The sequence below is a fragment of the Trachurus trachurus genome (genome assembly GCF_905171665.1).
Source record: "Trachurus trachurus genome assembly, chromosome: 22".
NCBI lineage: Eukaryota > Metazoa > Chordata > Actinopteri > Carangiformes > Carangidae > Trachurus > Trachurus trachurus.
The window spans coordinates 7,337,329-7,355,380 of NC_139907.1; the positions used below are offsets into that span (position 1 = coordinate 7,337,329).

General features: G+C 40.9%; 3 protein-coding genes across 6 annotated transcripts in view; 2 read left to right on the forward strand and 1 right to left on the reverse strand.

Annotated features, from left to right (window-relative positions):
• Positions 1-215: 215 nt before the first annotated feature.
• neff2 (neuronal intermediate filament family member 2) lies at positions 216-2,264 on the forward strand (the record flags this gene model as incomplete). The annotated part of the gene is made up of 3 exons (XM_083998950.1): positions 216-1,220; positions 1,755-1,879; positions 2,204-2,264. The coding sequence occupies 3 exons, from the start codon at positions 216-218 to the stop codon at positions 2,262-2,264; spliced, it is 1,191 nt and encodes a 396-aa protein (XP_083855076.1).
• Positions 2,265-4,937: 2,673 nt separating this feature from the next.
• mrps26 (mitochondrial ribosomal protein S26) lies at positions 4,938-8,617 on the forward strand. The gene is made up of 4 exons (XM_083997959.1): positions 4,938-5,288; positions 7,540-7,686; positions 7,778-7,901; positions 8,047-8,617. The coding sequence occupies exons 1-4, from the start codon at positions 5,065-5,067 to the stop codon at positions 8,176-8,178; spliced, it is 627 nt and encodes a 208-aa protein (XP_083854085.1). The 5' UTR covers positions 4,938-5,064; the 3' UTR covers positions 8,179-8,617.
• loxl3b (lysyl oxidase-like 3b) overlaps positions 7,752-18,052 on the reverse strand; it is a 40,306-nt gene continuing 30,005 nt past the window's right edge. For 3 of the 4 annotated variants that reach the window (XM_083997941.1, XM_083997942.1, XM_083997940.1), the window contains 7 exons: positions 17,769-17,939; positions 14,758-14,917; positions 13,122-13,365; positions 12,541-12,656; positions 12,198-12,334; positions 11,416-11,527; positions 10,440-11,303 (listed from right to left, as the gene is read on the reverse strand). In XM_083997941.1, the coding sequence (XP_083854067.1) occupies positions 11,230-11,303; positions 11,416-11,527; positions 12,198-12,334; positions 12,541-12,656; positions 13,122-13,365; positions 14,758-14,917; positions 17,769-17,939 (1,014 nt within the window). In that variant the 3' untranslated portion in view covers positions 10,440-11,229. Of the gene's footprint in view, positions 7,836-10,439; positions 11,304-11,415; positions 11,528-12,197; positions 12,335-12,540; positions 12,657-13,121; positions 13,366-14,757; positions 14,918-17,768; positions 17,940-18,052 lie in introns of those variants that run through there. The other variant, XM_083997943.1, reaches the window with a different exon arrangement.

Consider the following 18,052-nt stretch of genomic DNA (forward strand, 5'->3'; position numbering starts at 1 on the left):
ATGCTGACAGCACTGATGTTTCTCAGTGGTGGAGGGGGGGCAGCCTCGCTCTATAAAAGCCCGGGATCTGCAGCATCACTGAGCTGGTGCAGTGCAAAAACGCTCGCTCATCCTCACCGATGGTGTGCAGAACAAGGGGGACATAAAAAAAACCTTCTGAAACTTCATATCCTTTTCTTAAACAAACAAAAAAAAATCCACAACAAAAATTCATCATGAGCTACGATTCCTACTTCTCCTACCGCCGCCCTTGGGACAGCTACAGAGGCTCCCGAACCACCACCAAATCCTCCATGTCCTCCTCTCTGTACTCTTCTCGAGCACCTCCGTCCGGGAAGAGGATCGTGAGGCTGGCCTCCTCCTCCCTGCCAGATGGGTCAGAGAGGATGAACCTGGCTCAGGCCAGCTCTCTCAACACGGAGCTGCTGGGCCTGCGTTCCCAGGAGAGGGAGCAGCTCGTGGGCCTGAACGACCGCTTCGCCACCTACATCGAGAAGGTGAGGCACCTGGAGCTGCAGAACCGGGCCCTGCTGGCTGAGCTGGAGGGGCTGAGGAGGCGCCAGAACGACCCGTCCCGTCTTCAGGCGATCTACGAAGGGGAAGCTCGGAGTTTGAGGGCCATGATCGACTCTGAGAACGGGGAGAAGATGCGGATGGAAGCAGAGAGGGACTACTTGCGCGATGTTTATGAGCAGATGAAAGAGCGCTACGAGGAGGAGGCGAGGATGCGTATGGATGCTGAGGAGGCCCTGCAGAGGGCCAAAGAGGAGGCCAACAGGGTCGTGCTTGCCAACTGTGACACCGAGGCCACCGTGGTCTCTCTCTGCGACGAGATGGCGTTCTTGAAGAAAGTCTTTGCGGAAGAGCAAGTGGAGCTGCAGGCCCAGCTGCAGATGGCTAACATCAGTGTGGATGTGGAGGTGTCCCGGCCCGACCTCTCTACCGCCCTGCGAGACATCCGGGCGCAGTACGAGCGGCTGGCGAACAAGAACATGCAGGCCGCCGAGGACTGGTACAAGAGCAAGTTCGCGAGCGTGGCGGAGATGGCAAGCAAAAACAACGAGGCCGTGCACGCCATCCGGGAGGAGACGATGGAGTACCGGAGACTGCTTCAGACCCGCTCGTCGGAGATCGAGGCTCTCCGGAACGTCATCGACTCCCTGAACAAGCAGCTGGAGGATTTGGAGGAGACGCAGGCCAAGGAGGTGTCGAAGTACCAGGTGAATGAGGAACATCGGCTGCTGCTCTGCATCATACTCAACTGGGTCGTTTTTTAGAGCCTCAAACAGGAGCACAGAGAAGACAGAGCAGGAGACAGAGAAAGATCAAAAGATGGTGCAGTGTATAAACTGTCTTGACCCCAGAGAGTGGATGGAATAATGTTTCTCCACTCCATGTTCATAAAGTAGCGACACAGACAGAGAGAAGCTGCGAAATGACATGTAAATATATTCTCTGCAGCGGCAACACCCTCCCCACACTATAGTTCCCAGCAGGAAATGATAGCAGGCCCACAGCAGAGGTGAAAAACTGCAATTTTACTGTATGACAAAAAAGAAAAGGAAAAACTGCAAACAACACAAAAAGAGATGAAGGGTTTCCAAAATACTAATTTACCACTTTAAATGTCTGATCATTCTGAAGTAAATCTCTTCACAGAAAAGTGAAAGAAAGCTGGAGTTTCATATTTCTGCAGTAGCATCCTATGACACTTAACACTGCATTGCTGCTTTTTTTTCTCCTTGCATTTACAGATGAGGATAAGTGAGCTGGAGCGGGACATCACTGAAGCCAAACAGGAGATGGCGCGCTACCTGAGGGAGTATCAAGACCTTCTCAATGTGAAGATGGCCCTTGACATTGAAATAGCTGCATACAGGTAAGACATGGGCAGCAGATCTACACGCAGATCCATAATCTCATGAAATATATTGTGTAAATCAATCTGCTGCCATTTAGGTCATAGTTTCATCTTAATGTTTAGGCCGGTGCATATTCTCATTTGCCCAGGTCATAGTATTTCAAAGGAGGTTAAATCGAAAGCAACTGGGCTATTATAATTATTATAATAACTAAGCCCAGTTGCTTTCGATTTAACCTCCTTTGAAATCTTAATGTTTACTTTCTCTGGGGTAATAGCATGTCTTGAAGGATCAAAATAATAGTAAGCTCAAGGAAATTCTGTTTTTTTTTTCCACTGCAGGAAACTTCTGGAGGGGGAAGAGATTCGCCTGGCTTACCCTCCCCTTCCTGCCCTAAACTAAAACCTAAATACCACCAGCCTGGTGTTAACCTGAATTCTTCATACCCCTTCTTTCCCACCCTGACCTGACCATCACCCCCCCTCCATCTCCCTCATTTATTTTCCATTCTTTCCTCTGCCATCTTTTTGCCCCAGAATACCCCTTTCTTTACTCCCCTCCTCCCTCCCAAAAAAGCAAACCGCGAACCAAAGCTCATACTTCTCAAGACAGATGCGCCCTTGTGCTAAACAAGAGGTCCAACAGAAGTCCCCCTTCTTCTACACACGTTCTGACACCACACATCAAGATGACGGCAAACTGTAAAAATGCAGAGTGGCTGCACTGCATTAGTTACGTAGCTATGTCGGACGGCAGTATTGTTTTTGGCAGAGTTCCTCTATCTCACCCTTTAAGATCCAAGCAGCAGAGTTCACCATTCGACCCTTGCGACCCTTCATTTTGCAAACATTTGACCAATTGTTTGTGAAAGAGGGGGGAAAAGAAAACATTAGTTTTACCTCTTGATGCTTGGACTTTATCTGTGTTTGAGCTGATGCAAGAAACCTGCAGCATTATTGACCGGGAACTCTACCAATCAATCATGCTTTGTCCTGCACCCCTGGTTCTATAGTTATAGTGAGAGAACCAGTAACCTTAAAAGTTTCTTTTAAATATACCTATTTTTGTTCTTTTTTTTTAGTTTTTAGTTTTTCTTCCTCTGCATTTACATCTGCAAAAATACAGCAAACTTTGGTTAATTTGAAATACAGTGTGAGTTTTGGTCTTCCTATTTGGCTGGTTATTTAAATTCCTGATTTCTACTAAAACTCTGTCTTCTCTTTCGTAGCCGTCGAGGTGTGTAAATGCTTTGGAAGACTAATTGTTACTGGTTTCTCCTATCATGCAGTGCGTCTCTCAGCCTATCTGCATTAGATTTACTTTGTTCTTTTTGTTCTATTAGTTCTTTTCAAAGCTAAACAATGAAACTAAAAGTTACCTGCAGGAACTCCTTGTTGTTTGTCTGCTGATCTTAGACCTGATGGTGCTTTACATCTGTGAAACTAATACAAAGCCTGCACCATTATGCTTGGTGTATCTGTAACAGTCGGCAACAAGCTAAATAAACATATAACTGACCTGCAACCTGGTTCACATGTTGAGTTTTCATTTGATACTTCTCAGGATATTTAGTACCATTCTGAATGTAACAGGTATAACATAATTTCAGTGTTGTAGACCACAGTTATTTGGCAATGTAGTGTCTAGTTGAAGTCCCAGTATTTAAACAATGTGTACAGCTGTGAACGCTGAAAATATGCATGGATGTATGTAATTCACAGACAAGGTACATTTTCTGTCCATAATGTGTCTAATTGCGTGTAGGCTTTCTTTGCCACATCATTCATGTGAATGTCAGAGTAAATATGCAACGTACTGTAAATGCAGCAATTATTAGAATAATTAGGCTACTATTATTGAAAGTCATAGGAAAATTATAATAGATACTAAAATATTAAAAGAAGCAGCAATTATTCAGGGCACAGCTTACTTACAGTAGATGTCTCCTTACTAACCATCCTCAATGTCACAAGAAGAACACACAGCGGCACTGCACCATTTCCCATCATTCCAGGTTCTTGGCAAGCGTGGCCGTAGCTGCAATGTGATGGCTCAGCAGGATCATCAGTCACCGCGAGGTAGACACCGAACTCTGAAGAAATACAAAAACACAAATGTAGTTTTCACAAATCAGCACTTTGTAAAGTGCAGAAATATAAAATACAGTCAGTGTCTGTGTTACCGTGTTGTCTCAGCCACACCGCACAGTCAATGTAGCATCAGTGAAAGTGATAGGCTAGATCACAGAAAGAAATACTTAATTAATCCCTGCAGAAAACTGATGCAAAAATGCTTCATTTCACATAATACAAATATATTAAAAATAAAATAGTAAAACCCCCATACTCAAATATTTTTTGAAAAATAGCCGGTTAAATAAACCATATAGAGTTAGTACTATTTACAGTCAGAATTTTATCAGTTTAGTGCATATGACTGTGACTGCACATGGATGGATGATGATGGACAGATGGACAGACAGACAGGCAGACAGACAGACAGACAGATAGACAGACAGATAGATAGATAGATAGATAGATAGATAGATAGATAGATAGATAGATAGATAGATAGATAGATAGATAGATAGATAGATAGATCTGTCTGTCTGAAATGTCAGAAATCCCACAGGAACTAAATCTATATAAATCTAGTTCCTGTGGGACATTTCAATCCAAGACGTGATGTCTTTACAGCGTTTTAAGTCAGACACATTTTATTTCTGCTGCCCAGCACAAATGTAGACCTTTTTATTATTTCTTTCTCCTTTTTCAATTTTTCTTTTTTACCATAAGAAATTACCCCCATGTTTTAAGTGTATCAGGAAGTGACTTATGGTCAAATTGAACAGGAGGAATTACTACCACAGAAAAAAGGCGTATTTCAGCGCACATACGGGAACGTTAGGTCTGTTAAACAACTTATTTAACCATTAAAAGTATTTTCAATACAATAAAAAGCTTACATTACTACAAAAAACACGTATTTTTCATACCTACAGATGGCGGTAAAGTCTCACCAACGTCTTCCGTTAATAACAGTTAACTACTTCCTTCGGTCAAAGGAGAACAAAATGGCCGCCGCCAACGGTCGGTAACGGTCCCGTGTCAATGTTAACAGAGTTAAATTAAAATATAACCGCTCCTGTTAAATAAAAATACATTAGATACATCTGCAGCTGTTACCGTATATCGACGCCGCCATGTTCCAGGTTATCGGAGGCAGGACCGCCGCGGTGGCCGCCCGGCTCCTCTCTCCCAGGAGCGCCGTGCTGGTGGAGGCTGTCCGCGGCCGAAAGTCCCGGACCGACCCGGTGGCCAAGTCCAAAGAGGGGCGCATCAAAGTGCCGCCTCCCGTCGACCCGGTGGAGATGGTGGTGCTCAGGGAGAGATTCACGGAGTACCAGCTCATCATGAGGGCGCTCCGGTACGTTAAAATTAATAAATAAATACATAACTAAAATTTTAAAAATCCGGTTCAGGTTGTCTGCAGGTTTTCTAAAGAGGGCCAAAAACAGTTAGATAAAGTCGTAAAGTTTAATTTTCCCTCTCAACGTTTTCCCCCAAACCAACCAATAACGTTAGTCAACTATTTTATCATTTTAACATGGTCAAGTGGGAACGTTTTGCTTGCTTTTCCCCCGTGATCACGTCTGTTTGAGGTTGTTTTGCGTTTATATTATGCAGTTAAGCCTGTGAATATTCTCATTTGTCCAGGTCATAGTAATATCTCAAGGAAATTCCTGAGATTTAACTTGTATGCAGTCATTTTGTGTCTTTGCAGTGTAGGGGAGAGACACTTTTAACTCTCTGCTTTAGCAGTCTAGCATCATTTAGGCTACGTGAGAATGTTCAAACCAGCATCAAATGAAAGGTTAAGGTCTCAGCTTTAACTAAACATATTGTAATGTCCACACTTTAATTGATTTCCGAGTAAAGTCATAGCCTACTGTGCACTTGTGCCAACCAGCACCGACATGGGGTTGGTGACACCGAGTTAGACCCCCCCTCGAGAGATGAAGTCTGCTTTAACAGCTAGCTTCTCATAATTTTAGCAATGGCCGCACCATAACAAACAGGGCAGTCTATTTCTCCGCGCGCAAACCTCGTTCAAAAAAGCCACTCATAGCCATAAATAATGCTCGGAACAGCATCATACTTTGTCAACAGTACAAACAGGGTCCCAGCACATACTACGAGGCATCGAACATCTGTTAGCTTTGCCTGGTTTCTATTGAAAAGAGACGAAAACACAACTCACCCACTACTCTCCTCCAGTTATACGTTATGCAGCAACTTCCCGCGTCCAGGCACTGACAAAACACGTCCGAGTCCGACTGCTATCACAAATATTCTGGTGTCAGCGGCCATTGGCAGACAGTGACCACACTTGACCACTTCCCCAGCACATAGGCTGGATAGACTCACCGGGCAGCTCTCCCTCTTTCACTTTTCCCTCCATTTCCTTCAGCTCGTCTTCGGTAAACTTGGTCTCAAACTGATAGGGGCGCCCATCGAAATGAAACCAGTCGTCGTTGTTCTCAAACTGCATAAACTCAGCCATGTTGTCCCTTCTGTTATGTCTGTCTGCTGCTTGACATTATTTTACAGGCAGTCTCTTCCGGTAACAAACGTCGTCCTGATCTCGCGTGTGACGTCACGTCACGTCTAATCTCGCGCTTGTTTACGTGATTTTCTCCCGCAAATAGGCTATCTAAAGTTAGAAATGCCCAATTCCGTTCATTTCCCTGTGAACACTCGATAATAACTTTTATGAACTGATAGGCAAGATACACAGGAACTTAGACTGCATTGCATGGAGTAATATAATCACACATTTTCATCCTTGAGCTGCGGGACTCTACTTAGCACTCCCCTCCCCTTTCCCCTTCAGGCTGCACTTGAAAATAAGAATTTTGTTCTTAATTTGCTCGCCTAGGTAAATAAAGGTTAAATAAATAAATAAAAATACTTCACTCAGTAATCGCTTCCAACCATGGCAGTAACAAGCAGACATCACAGCTGGGCCTGGGGGGTCCGAGTGGTCATGTGTGGTCACTGCCTGCCAGTGGCCGCTGAAACTGAATGTTTGTGTTCAAGTTTCATGTCGAATTGTAGCTGACTCCTATCTCTATAAACGAGAAGTAACACACTTCCAATATCGCTATCCAAAACAATTTTAGAACACGTTAAGTGCGGGGGGCGGGCAATTCTTTACTTTTGGTACTAAATAACTGATATTTTGGGTCTTTCCTGGATTATTCTGCAGTGTAGATTGAATGTCAAGTAAATAATCCATACATGGGTCCAGGTTAGATTGGATGATTAATAAACGATCAAATAAGAGACTGGAAAATATTGAGAAAATGTCAGTAAACCAAAAGTCAGAAACGTATTGCAGCCTAACTTTATTGTTTGCTTTCCATCATTTGACCAGTGTGACTCCAGAATACATTTTTAATATTATACACTATAATTAAAAACATTATACAGTTCTTCCCAGAATAATGCATCATGATTTATTGTATGGAATATAAGTCATATTTGACTACAGGTATCTATTGATTTTACACAGTAGTTTTCACTTTTTTTTTACATCTTGTTATATTTTTCAAGTTAATAATCCGTGAGAAGGAAATGACTGAACAGCACTGACCTCTTTCCTTTGTGTTTGTCAGGCTGGAGTTTAAAGAGGAGGTGCTGCGTAAGAAGTACGAGGAGAAGACGGGCTCTCAGGCGGAGGAGAGGGCGAGGCAGGAGGCCGAGGAGCATCGCGCCCTCATGGCCTGGAACGACCAGGAGAACCTCCGCTTGCTCGGAGTCAGGTGCGGAGAAATCATAAGTCCAGACACGGTGACGTAGCTATAAGAGTCTTTAACAGTGCGGATCATTCAGCTTCTCCTCTGTATCTTTCAGAACGATGAGGATTCAGAAGGAGGAGGAGGAAGCCCAGCAGAAGAAGTTAGATGCTGCTCTGAAACGCGAACAAGAACAGCAGGAATTCATCAAAGAAAAAGAGAGGGAAATTTTGCAGTTGCAGGTAATATATCTTTCTTTTTCAATTTTTTTAACACTGAAAACTGCAGCAGAAATTACACATGAAATACTCTGAAAGACGCTGTAATCTACTTTGGTGTTCTTTTGTTGTTGTCTAAAAATTGCCCTGTTTTTCTACTATATTACAGGAGGAGGCAAAGAACTTCATCACCTTGGAGAACTTGGATCAGCGTATTGAAGAAGCCCTGGACAGTCCAAAGAATTACAACTTTGCCATTGACAAAGAAGGCAGAGTTGTTAAACAGACAGTGCTGCAGTGAAACTTTGGGACTTTGAGTCTAATCCACTCTGGAGGTGAATTCTCTTCACACATGAACTTTGAAAACCCTTCAGGGTGAGAAAGCTGCCACTCCTCTAAACTAAGATGTATTTAAATATCATTCATTTACAGAAAACCTGGATTATCTGCATAAAACCTGAAGCAGTTATTGTTAATGGAGGCATCATGTCATCAGAAAGGTGTGAGATCTTGGAGTCAGTTCGGCTTTGGACAGAACAAGACCGTATTTCTGTTGTGTGATGATCGGTTTAACCTCGACGACTATTCATGTCTGTTTTATATTCGTATTATTTGAGAGATGTACTGTCACAGCGTGTTCTTCTGACCATTACTGTCTGCTCCTGATATGTAATGTACATAAAGTAAATTAATGTTAATTTGAGTTTCCACTTAAATCTCTTTGAATGAACAGGGTTAAAATAGCAGACCACCTTTATATTTTGTTTTCACAATATATAGCATAAAACTGGGAGAAAATATATCAAGACAAGATAAATCAACAATCTCACAATATCCTATATGTGCTCTTAAACATTTCATGTTGAAAAGATAATATGTAGGCCTACCTATACACAATATATAAGATGATAGAATAACTAGGTGTGAGTGTGGAGTCAATGGGCTTTGTGCACAAGTTATGTTTTAATGTATAATTATCTGCCTGAGAAAATAACAGTGGGGAATTAGAAATTCAAAACCAACATTTAAAAAGGCTTTGCTCTCGTCCTTCCTTCCTGCACCTTAAGCAGCTGTCCACTAGGTGGCGCCGTGTGCAGCTCTGTTCACTGTCAGACTGATATTAACCGGCTCTTGTGGGTCAACGTGCAGCTGAACCAGTGTAATCCTCCTTTCTCAAGCCAGGTGTGCAGGTTGATGGGATGATGGGGATCAGAGGTGAAGACCTCAGGCGAGCAGCAGCAGCTTTAGTGAGAAGATGTCAGAGATAAACAAGGCTGGTAAACACAGGGGCGACTGGGCTGACATGAAGTGTCAAATACTTCACTTTTACTGTGGAGAAACAAACTTCAACAACTCATTCGTAGAGATAAAGAGCAGAGTATTTTCTCCTTTTGAGGTACTTGATTTTCCAATGTCCTCGATGGTGGTTAAGTTAAACTATCATGAAGAAAATAGACATATAGACTCGTTAAACATAACATTCAGTGAATCTCAAACTGCCTATCAAATATTTCCACTACATCCTCATCAATATATAATACATGCTAATGGTGTAGGGTGGAGTTGAACTGTGATAATAAAATAATCCTTAAATCATTATGTCAAGTTTTAGGTTCTACAATGTGAGGACTTTCTAAATTTTTCTTTTTTATATTGATGTTAACTGAATATTTTTGGAGGTTTTGATTTGAAAAACAACTTTTTGAGGCTTTAGCAAAAGAGTGAGTAGCTGATTGTTATTTACAGTTATTGATCGAAGGGTAGAGCTTTATTCAAACCAGTGCATACTTGTACTGTATGTGTTATTCCCTGCAACCGACCATGCTGAGATGTTGAGTTGACTTGTTGTAATGCTGTGCACACGGTTAATGTGATTGCTGATTGAGGTTAATGAGATTTTTCAACCGAGGCAGTGAAGACTGAGATTAGGTCAGGATTAGGATTGAGATGAACTCTCAGATCAGCAGTAGATGAGTCGGTGTCGGTGTCGTGGTCTCTACATCCACATTTCCCATGGCACCAATGAATATACAATGCAGAAGAGGTCGGCACTCGGCAGGAATTTATTCTATTCATAACATATTAGTGGAAAGTGTTTCCACCTTTTAGCCTCATTTCCAGTTGTTCAGGTGAACAGAAAATCTTTTTTATAGCTTCATAAACACTAGAGAACTTGAAACCTTGAGATTTTTCCATCCTGCTCATTAATCATAATTTAGGAGCTTTGGTTCAAACATCTGCTCTGAGAGTTGATAAAGCAAATAAAGGCATGAATAATAATAATAATTATTATAATGATGATATTTTTGGACTTCATTTTTCTACTTCTGTTAATGCTTTTGACTGGTGGTTCCTGAGGGTCCAGAGTGGGGAGAAGGGAGAATAACATTATAATAACTTTATTTTTGCCATAGAAAGCTATGCACATTTTTCCTCTAATCTTTAGTTTTTCTTGTAGAGGTTTCAGCTGCTTTAGCCCTTAAAAAATGTGACCCAATACAGTGAAGCACTTCTAATCAAATAAGTCTCTTGAAAACACAACGATTATAATAATTCCTCTCCTTTTATTTGGTGCAGCGGGTGTGATTACATCAGCATACAAACAGCAAATCTTCAGGGTAATTGCATTTTTTTCAGTCCCAATAACTTCTATAAAAGACTATAAAAAATAGATACAGACTAAAGCTACAGGTGGCTTAAAACTGGCTCCAAAGCAAACTGACAATAATCCCAGTGAACGAGTTTTTTCTTTTTCTTGAGCACCTTGATTTTGGTAATAAATACATTCATAAACATGTTGTAACTGCAGAGGCAAAACGTGCTCATTTACATTTAAACCTACATGTGCTAACGCTCCAGTCCAAAGTGAATCATCCAGGTGTAAAGAGTTTTTTTTGTTTTAACAGAGCTGCATCTGTTCCTGTTCAGGCCTCAGAGTTTTAAAAGTCGCTCCAAGTAAAATAAATCTGGTTATTAAAAAAATATTATCACACCTCGTTCGTAACTTGGAACAAAAAGACATTCAATACAAAGCTGCACACAGAGACTGTACAACCGACTTTATAAAATCCTATTTTATGATAAAAAATAAAGCATTAGCTCACATTAGACTGAGACAGGAAACTCCATTAGCACTTGAATATTCAAGTATAATAACTCAGACATACAAAAACATTCACCAGAGGAAAACACTGTTGGCTTCTTCCATGATTACAGATAATCTCAGACATGTGGGGGGGGGGGGTCTGAAGGGATTGTTGTGTCTTTTTCTTTTGAGCTACAGTGAGATGTGTTTTTTATTTATTAACCCCTCCCACTTTGTTTCTCATACTGTCACAAAGCAGCTGATTAATTAGGAAATCTGGTTGTTCAGCTGTCCGGGGTATTTCTCAAACCTCCTCTCTGCCTCCTCGCTGAACGCATCGCCTGTGCAGGATGAAAAGAAAAGTGAGTCAATCAATCAATCAATCAATCGAAACATGCAACACTTTACATAAAGAGACAGAATCCGTCAGTGTCGGTGTTTGTGACTTCTTACCAACGTGGCAGTTGTGGAACCAGATTCGATGTCCATCGTATTTACAGTTGCATTTCATTGCGTTGTTGGTGAAGTCGCTCTCTGCCACTTCGTGATTGGGGTTGATGACAATCTGAGCAGGTGGGAAACGTAAAAAACAAACTATTTTATAACAAATAAAACAATTAAGCTATGTCAGAACATGACATTTGTATAAATGACGGCTGTGTTAATATTGAGTACAATAAGATCAGATTTTCTTGTGGAAATTAGTTGAGTTACACACTGAATAAATACTACATGTTGTTGTAGAGCATTAAAACCTTCATTAACTACTGTGAAGCAGCAGCTAATTTACATGGTGAGAAAGTAAAAATAGAAAATTACATATTCACTTTAAGATACATCTATATGAGAACACATTGTAGAATCACTGCACCGTCAATAAAACGGTGATGTTTGGTAAAATCTAAACAATAAAATCCAAACAACACCGGCTGAAACTGATCGTGATCAAACAAATATTTTACATATTTACAACAATATTTTTTTCCTTACATAACACTTAGTCAACTTTTTATGAATGAAAAAGGACAATATTTCTGGTTCTGCTGCGTTGATGTGGAGTAAAACTCATTTGTCTGATGCTGCTGTGCGATTACAGTTTTGACTAACAGAGTGTAGGCCTATAAGTGCATTTTCAGTGTGATTTTGAATGTGGTTATTGTGCTCATGGGTTTCAAACTCTCTGGACCTGGATGGTCTCTTTTTGTCCTGTGGTTTGCACCGTTGACCCTGCTCACCTGCATGATGTAGTTTCCAGGTTTGATGTCTGTGATGTCGATCCACTGACAGTCGATGTCGTGGCGGTACAAATCCCAGCAGCCCACGGTGATGCCCTGATCACCAAAGTTGGCGCACTCGTACCTCTTAGAAACACCTGAGCGTCACAAAGATAGAGATTTGGTGAGTTCATAGAGATTTTATCTGATTAAGTCTTTCTGAGCCTGGCCAGTTGGTTTATTCTGCTCAGGACAACATTTTCATTAGGCAAAATAAAAATTCAAGAAGAAAACACATCATAAAAAATGAAAAAATATAATATCATCATACATGTTGATCCCTAACATGAAGCATGAGACTCACCCTCCTGACAGTCTGAGTCCTCCAGGCAGAAACTGGCTTTGTGTCCCTCGGCCACTTTGGTACCGTTGGAGTTGAGCAGGTCGTAGTGGGTGAAGATGTTCATGCTGTGGTAGTGGCTGTAAAATACAGAGAGAAGTGTCAATATGGACCATAAATAAAGTCAATTCTAAAATGTAATAATTCACCATTTGAAAATACAGTTAAAATTGCTTTTAGAGAATTACTGAGCATCTGAAAAATCTGTTTACAATAATTCGATTTTTTATCATGACACAAGAGATGTTAAGATTTTTGATTTGAGAGGTTTGATGAGACTTGATTGAGAAAAGAACATGCATGAATATATTTTGTCATACAATTATATGAAAATAATCAATACATGAAGATGATCCAGAAAGGGACAGATGTTATGCAGATGTTTGCATCATTGCATCATTTTAAAGATGCTGAATAAGTGTGACTTAAACTTTACTTTTTGTTTTCTTTCTATTGGGTGAAAGATGTTTAATTAAAACTCACGTTTAACTTTCAGTCATTTTTACAACATTAAAAATTTGACCATGTTTAGATCTCATCGTTACCCGTGGCAGGCGTGCCAGATCCACGAGTGGCGCCCGGCTTTGGGCTTGAAGTCGGCCCGGCCGATGTTGTGGATCTGGGAGGAGAAGCGCAGCAGCCGCCGGTGTCCGTACGGCCAGTTGGCCTTGGCTGCAGTCTTGGACAGGCAGTCTTCTTCAGCGGCGCAGTAGAGCATGTGCAGAGGACGATCCTCGATGTAAACCGTCTGCTGCACCAGAGAAGCGTTCAGGACGAGGTCAGAGGCCGCTGGATGGAGGAGGAAGGAAAGGATGAGACTGAGATACGTGTTCCAAGTGTTATAATACTTCAACATGTTTCTCCAAATGGATCAACATGACTTTACAAGATGGGAAACATATTTAATTCATAACCCTAACCCTGGATTTATAGCCTCCTGATCAGAGTGGTTATTTCTTTATCCAACAAAGTGATACATCGACAGGTCTTTTGGACATTTTGGAGGAATTTAAATGAACTTTTTTCATCTTATAAAGTCAAATTAAACTTATTCACATCACAATATTGCATAAAATGTCTTGATGGGTTTGACAGACCCACATTAAAAGACTTCCTCCCATCACAGCTCGAGATTCCTACAAAAACGTTTTCATAAAAATGTCCCAGATAAGAAAAACAGAGGAGGAAGAATCGGAGAGGAAAGTCAGTCACCGCTCCTTGGAAAGTTGAATACATTTCTTCTTCCACTCCCCCTTATCCTCTTTCTTCTTCATCAAACAAACCACACCCATCAACAGTAACCCACACAATCACATGTGCGGCTAATATTTGGTCTAAATATTAAAGGGATAGTTCAACATTTTGGCAAATTGGCCCATTGCCATACTCCCTATAGTCATAGCAGCAGGTTCGTTACCTTTAATTGTCGGTGCAAGCTATTTTTAGAACGGCGGAGCGGAGCGGCGAGCTACTCAGAGCTACGCTACGGAGGCTCATGGGATTTCTTGGTTTCCCTCATCAAACTCATCAAATACACAATCCAACAACTCCACAACGCTCTGGTGGACAAGTTGTGAGCTGCACATTCACCACGCTATGAGATAATAACAGAACGTTACCAGACAGAGTTGTTTTAGAGGTAAATTCATGCAAAACCGCTGATTGCGTTGTGTTCAGGGACAGTTTTTCAGCAAGTAGACTGTATTTACCTCAAAAACGGCTCAGTTTCATAACGTTCTGTTATTATCTCATAGCGTGGTGAATGTGCAGGTCACAACTTGTTCACCAGAGCGTTTTGGAGTTGTTGGATTTTGTATTTGATGAGGGAAACCAAGAAATTCCTTTAGCCTCCGTAGTGTAGCTCTGAGCAGCTCGCGGCTCTGCTCCGCCGTTCTGAAAATAGCTTGCACCAACAAATAAAGGTAACGAACCTACTGCTATGACTATAGGGATTATGGCAATGGGTCAATTTGTCAAAATGTCCCTTTAATGTTGATGTTGTGGTCTGTTCCCGTCTCCTAATGTTGTTGTTGTCCTGTTTGGGTCGTTATAAAATCACAGTGCTGCCATTTGTTGTTTATAAAACTGATGTTAAACATGTTGTTTTCTCTTTTTCTTGTGGTTAAAAGAAGATTTTTTATCAGGTTAATTAGATGAAACTTCTTGTTGTCGTCCACTCACTCTCGGAGCAGATGACTCCTGCTGCAAACTTCGCTGCAGCTTTCTGGCAGTTGACAGTTTTGTGATGTTGGCACTGACTCAGCGACATCTCGCTCCCCGTGCACTTGACGCCACTCATCACCATCCCCGTCACATTGCTGCTGTCCCAGTACCAGGTTTCCTTAGAGCCGGTCGAGAGGACAACAACACAACAAAACAGACAAAAGAAAGAAAAACGTGCAGACAAACACAAACAGGACATCGATCAGAAAATGAACGGTTCACAGTCAGAGCTGCAGAAAGTTCAGAGGGATGAAGCTGCTCTGAAAAACAGATGTTCATGACTCATTTTGGCTGCTTGTTGTTTAAACGGCGATGTGATCACTGCAGGACTTTAACTTTGAGTGATTCAATGATCATACTAGTCTCCGAGAGAGAGGCCTCTCAGCTTAAACATAATGACAGACTTTCTCTAAATATATCAGCTTAACCACAAACCACTGTGTTTCTACATACAAGACATTTATATCAAGTTACTTTGTTCTGAAAACTGAAACTTTTGTATCCTGTTCCCTCTAAATCCTGTTTCCAAAATCCTCTTTATAAAACTCTGTGTCTTTAAATAGTGTTTAGAGAAATTAGTTTTTACAGCACTGTAAAAGCATCATTATATCCTCAAACATGAACATTTTCCTCACTAATAACTGTAATTTTGTACATTCATTTGTATTTCAGTCAATGATTTACAGCATTTACACAATAAATAACAAAGTCTGCCTAACCCTGTTCTGTGGGTTTTGTCTCTGTCCCTTGTTAACAATGAGCTTTTCTTTCATTATGTGGATATAACACTAAAACTTTATATCTTTCGGTGATGTTTAAAGACAGATTTGTTTAGTTTACTGCTTTGAAACTCACCACAATTAACAGCTGACTTTCATGACTACACTTTCATGACTTGTGTTTGTGTTTCTATTTTGTCAGAATCAGAACTTACTTCAAACTGTATTAACAAATCTTCAAAATAATTTCAAGCACAAGTTTCATCCTGTTTTGTTTATGTTATTAAGAAAAGGTTTAACTGGAAATGTCCATTTAATTCCCATTGTTCACATTTATAACTTTTTATATCCTCAGTTCTCTGAAAATCTATTGTATTGGTTTTTAAATGCTGTCATTTTAATTAACCAGTTCATTTGAAGGAGGTTTTACAGCAATGTAGCTCAATGTGCCTCTGTGTTCCCAGTCTCAACATAAAACATTGATTAAATCTAGCTTCCTTTCTTAATTCAAATCCAGTTTCTCCTTCATCTAATAATGAGATGTTGCCATGTTACTTTTCCTTTCTTTTTAATCTCTGTGTTTTTGTGTGTGTGCGCTACTGTTTTGTCTTATATGAATCATCTGAGGAGTTTTAACTATAAATAAACAGTGAATTTGTTCCACGTGTCACTGTGGAACAAATCTCTTCATTAAACTTACAGTGATGGCATGCATGGAGTAGCCGAGCCCTAGCTGCCTGCAAGCCACCATGGCCTCCTTTGTGGTCCAGCCAGTGCTGCACACTGTGCCCCACTTGGAGCCAACCTGAACCTCCACCCGGCCCTCATAATTGCTCCGGCCGCCCACTATCCGGATCTGCAGAGAGGTCCTGCAGGGAGTCAGTGAGGGGGACACACTTCCTGTCCTGTCTCTCAACTGTCTGGGCTACAAATCTGATCTTTGGTTGGAAAAAAGTTGTCGTCGAAGCAGCAGCAGCGGCAGTTTGGTTAGACGGGGGAAAACGTGATCATGGCTTCCACATGAGGTCACCGCTCGGCTCCGGTGGTTTAGAGTTTGATTAGAAACTTCATGTGTGGCTGCTCTGCCCAACGTGGAACAAACCAAATCACTGACAACTGGGTCTTCAGTGGAGGAACAGAAGCATCTACTAGCCTACATATGGAAATAATTATATATACTGTCATACGATAGTGCATGTTCAAATATATTCCAAAATATACCCACACCAAGAGTTTAATGCTACTGCTATGTTAAAGGAAAATGTCTAAATGTAAAGTAAACATTAGTATGAACTGCACATATTAACAAATATGTGACAGATGATTGAAGATGGAATATATTTGAAGATGTTTGCACAGGAATTACACACAGTGGCCACTTTATAAAGGTGCACATACTCAGCTGCAGCCTGAAGGTGATGGAGTCACACAGTGGGGATTCAAAATAACTTTATGTATAAAATCCACTCATGAAACACTAAAGCAGTAGTTTGTTGTTTGATGATCAAAACACAAACATTATCATTTTCAGCAACACTTATAAAGCATTGTTTTTGCACTGACACCAATTATGAACACAGTTAGGAATGTAATGTAATGTCTTGTAAAATAGATATTTACCTAACAAGTGGTAAAACCTGGTTTAATTATGAATTGCAGTATGAATAAGTGTAAAAAAAAACATCTATTAACACACAGACTGATCATAAATCATTATGTATGCATAAGTGCAACATAAACGTTCATCTGAATTGCTTATTAATTATTTACTGACACTTTATAAATGATCCTATGAACCACTGACATCATTAGAAATGCTGAATACATTATTTATTAAGATAAAAATATAATAATTAATAGTTTATTAATCAGAGTTCAACATTTCTGACTGTTTCTTTTTTAATTACATGCTAATTAGTATCAGTGCAGGAGGAATAAACTGTTACCTTATTGGTTCCTTATTATTTTCTATATCTAAAGTTGATTATTCTAAAGGATCAACTTGTATAATTATTGTAATCACTTGGAGCCAATTAAAACTATTCTAATGAAACAAATGAGAAGGGTCATTTCCCTTTTTGGCTTTAAAGCAAAGTAAAATATGTATAGTGCACACAAGTGGCCACTGTGTGAGTGTAAATGACAGTATATCGTATTTACATATGTCAGGTTTCCCAGAGTGCAACTGCAGGTGGGAGCAGCTCAGCTCTCACCTGCAGGTCGCCCCCCCTGGTCGTGTTAATAACCTACTTGCAGACCCTGGTTAGCGTAGCCCAGGCCCAGCTGCCTGCAGGCCACCATGGCCTCCGAGGTGCTCCAGCTCTCTCCGCAGACCAGACCCCAGCGCTCCGTCCCGTTGGAGTCCAGACCCAGGACCTCCACGCGGCCCTCGTAACGAGTCCGTCCCCCTGTGAGTTGGATCTGTGCGGGGCCGAGGAGTTAGGAGCCACAGAGCAGAGCGTAGATACACAAGGGCCAAACAAACCGGATAAAAACTCCATCTGCTTAAATCTTACAGGCAACATATGTGACAT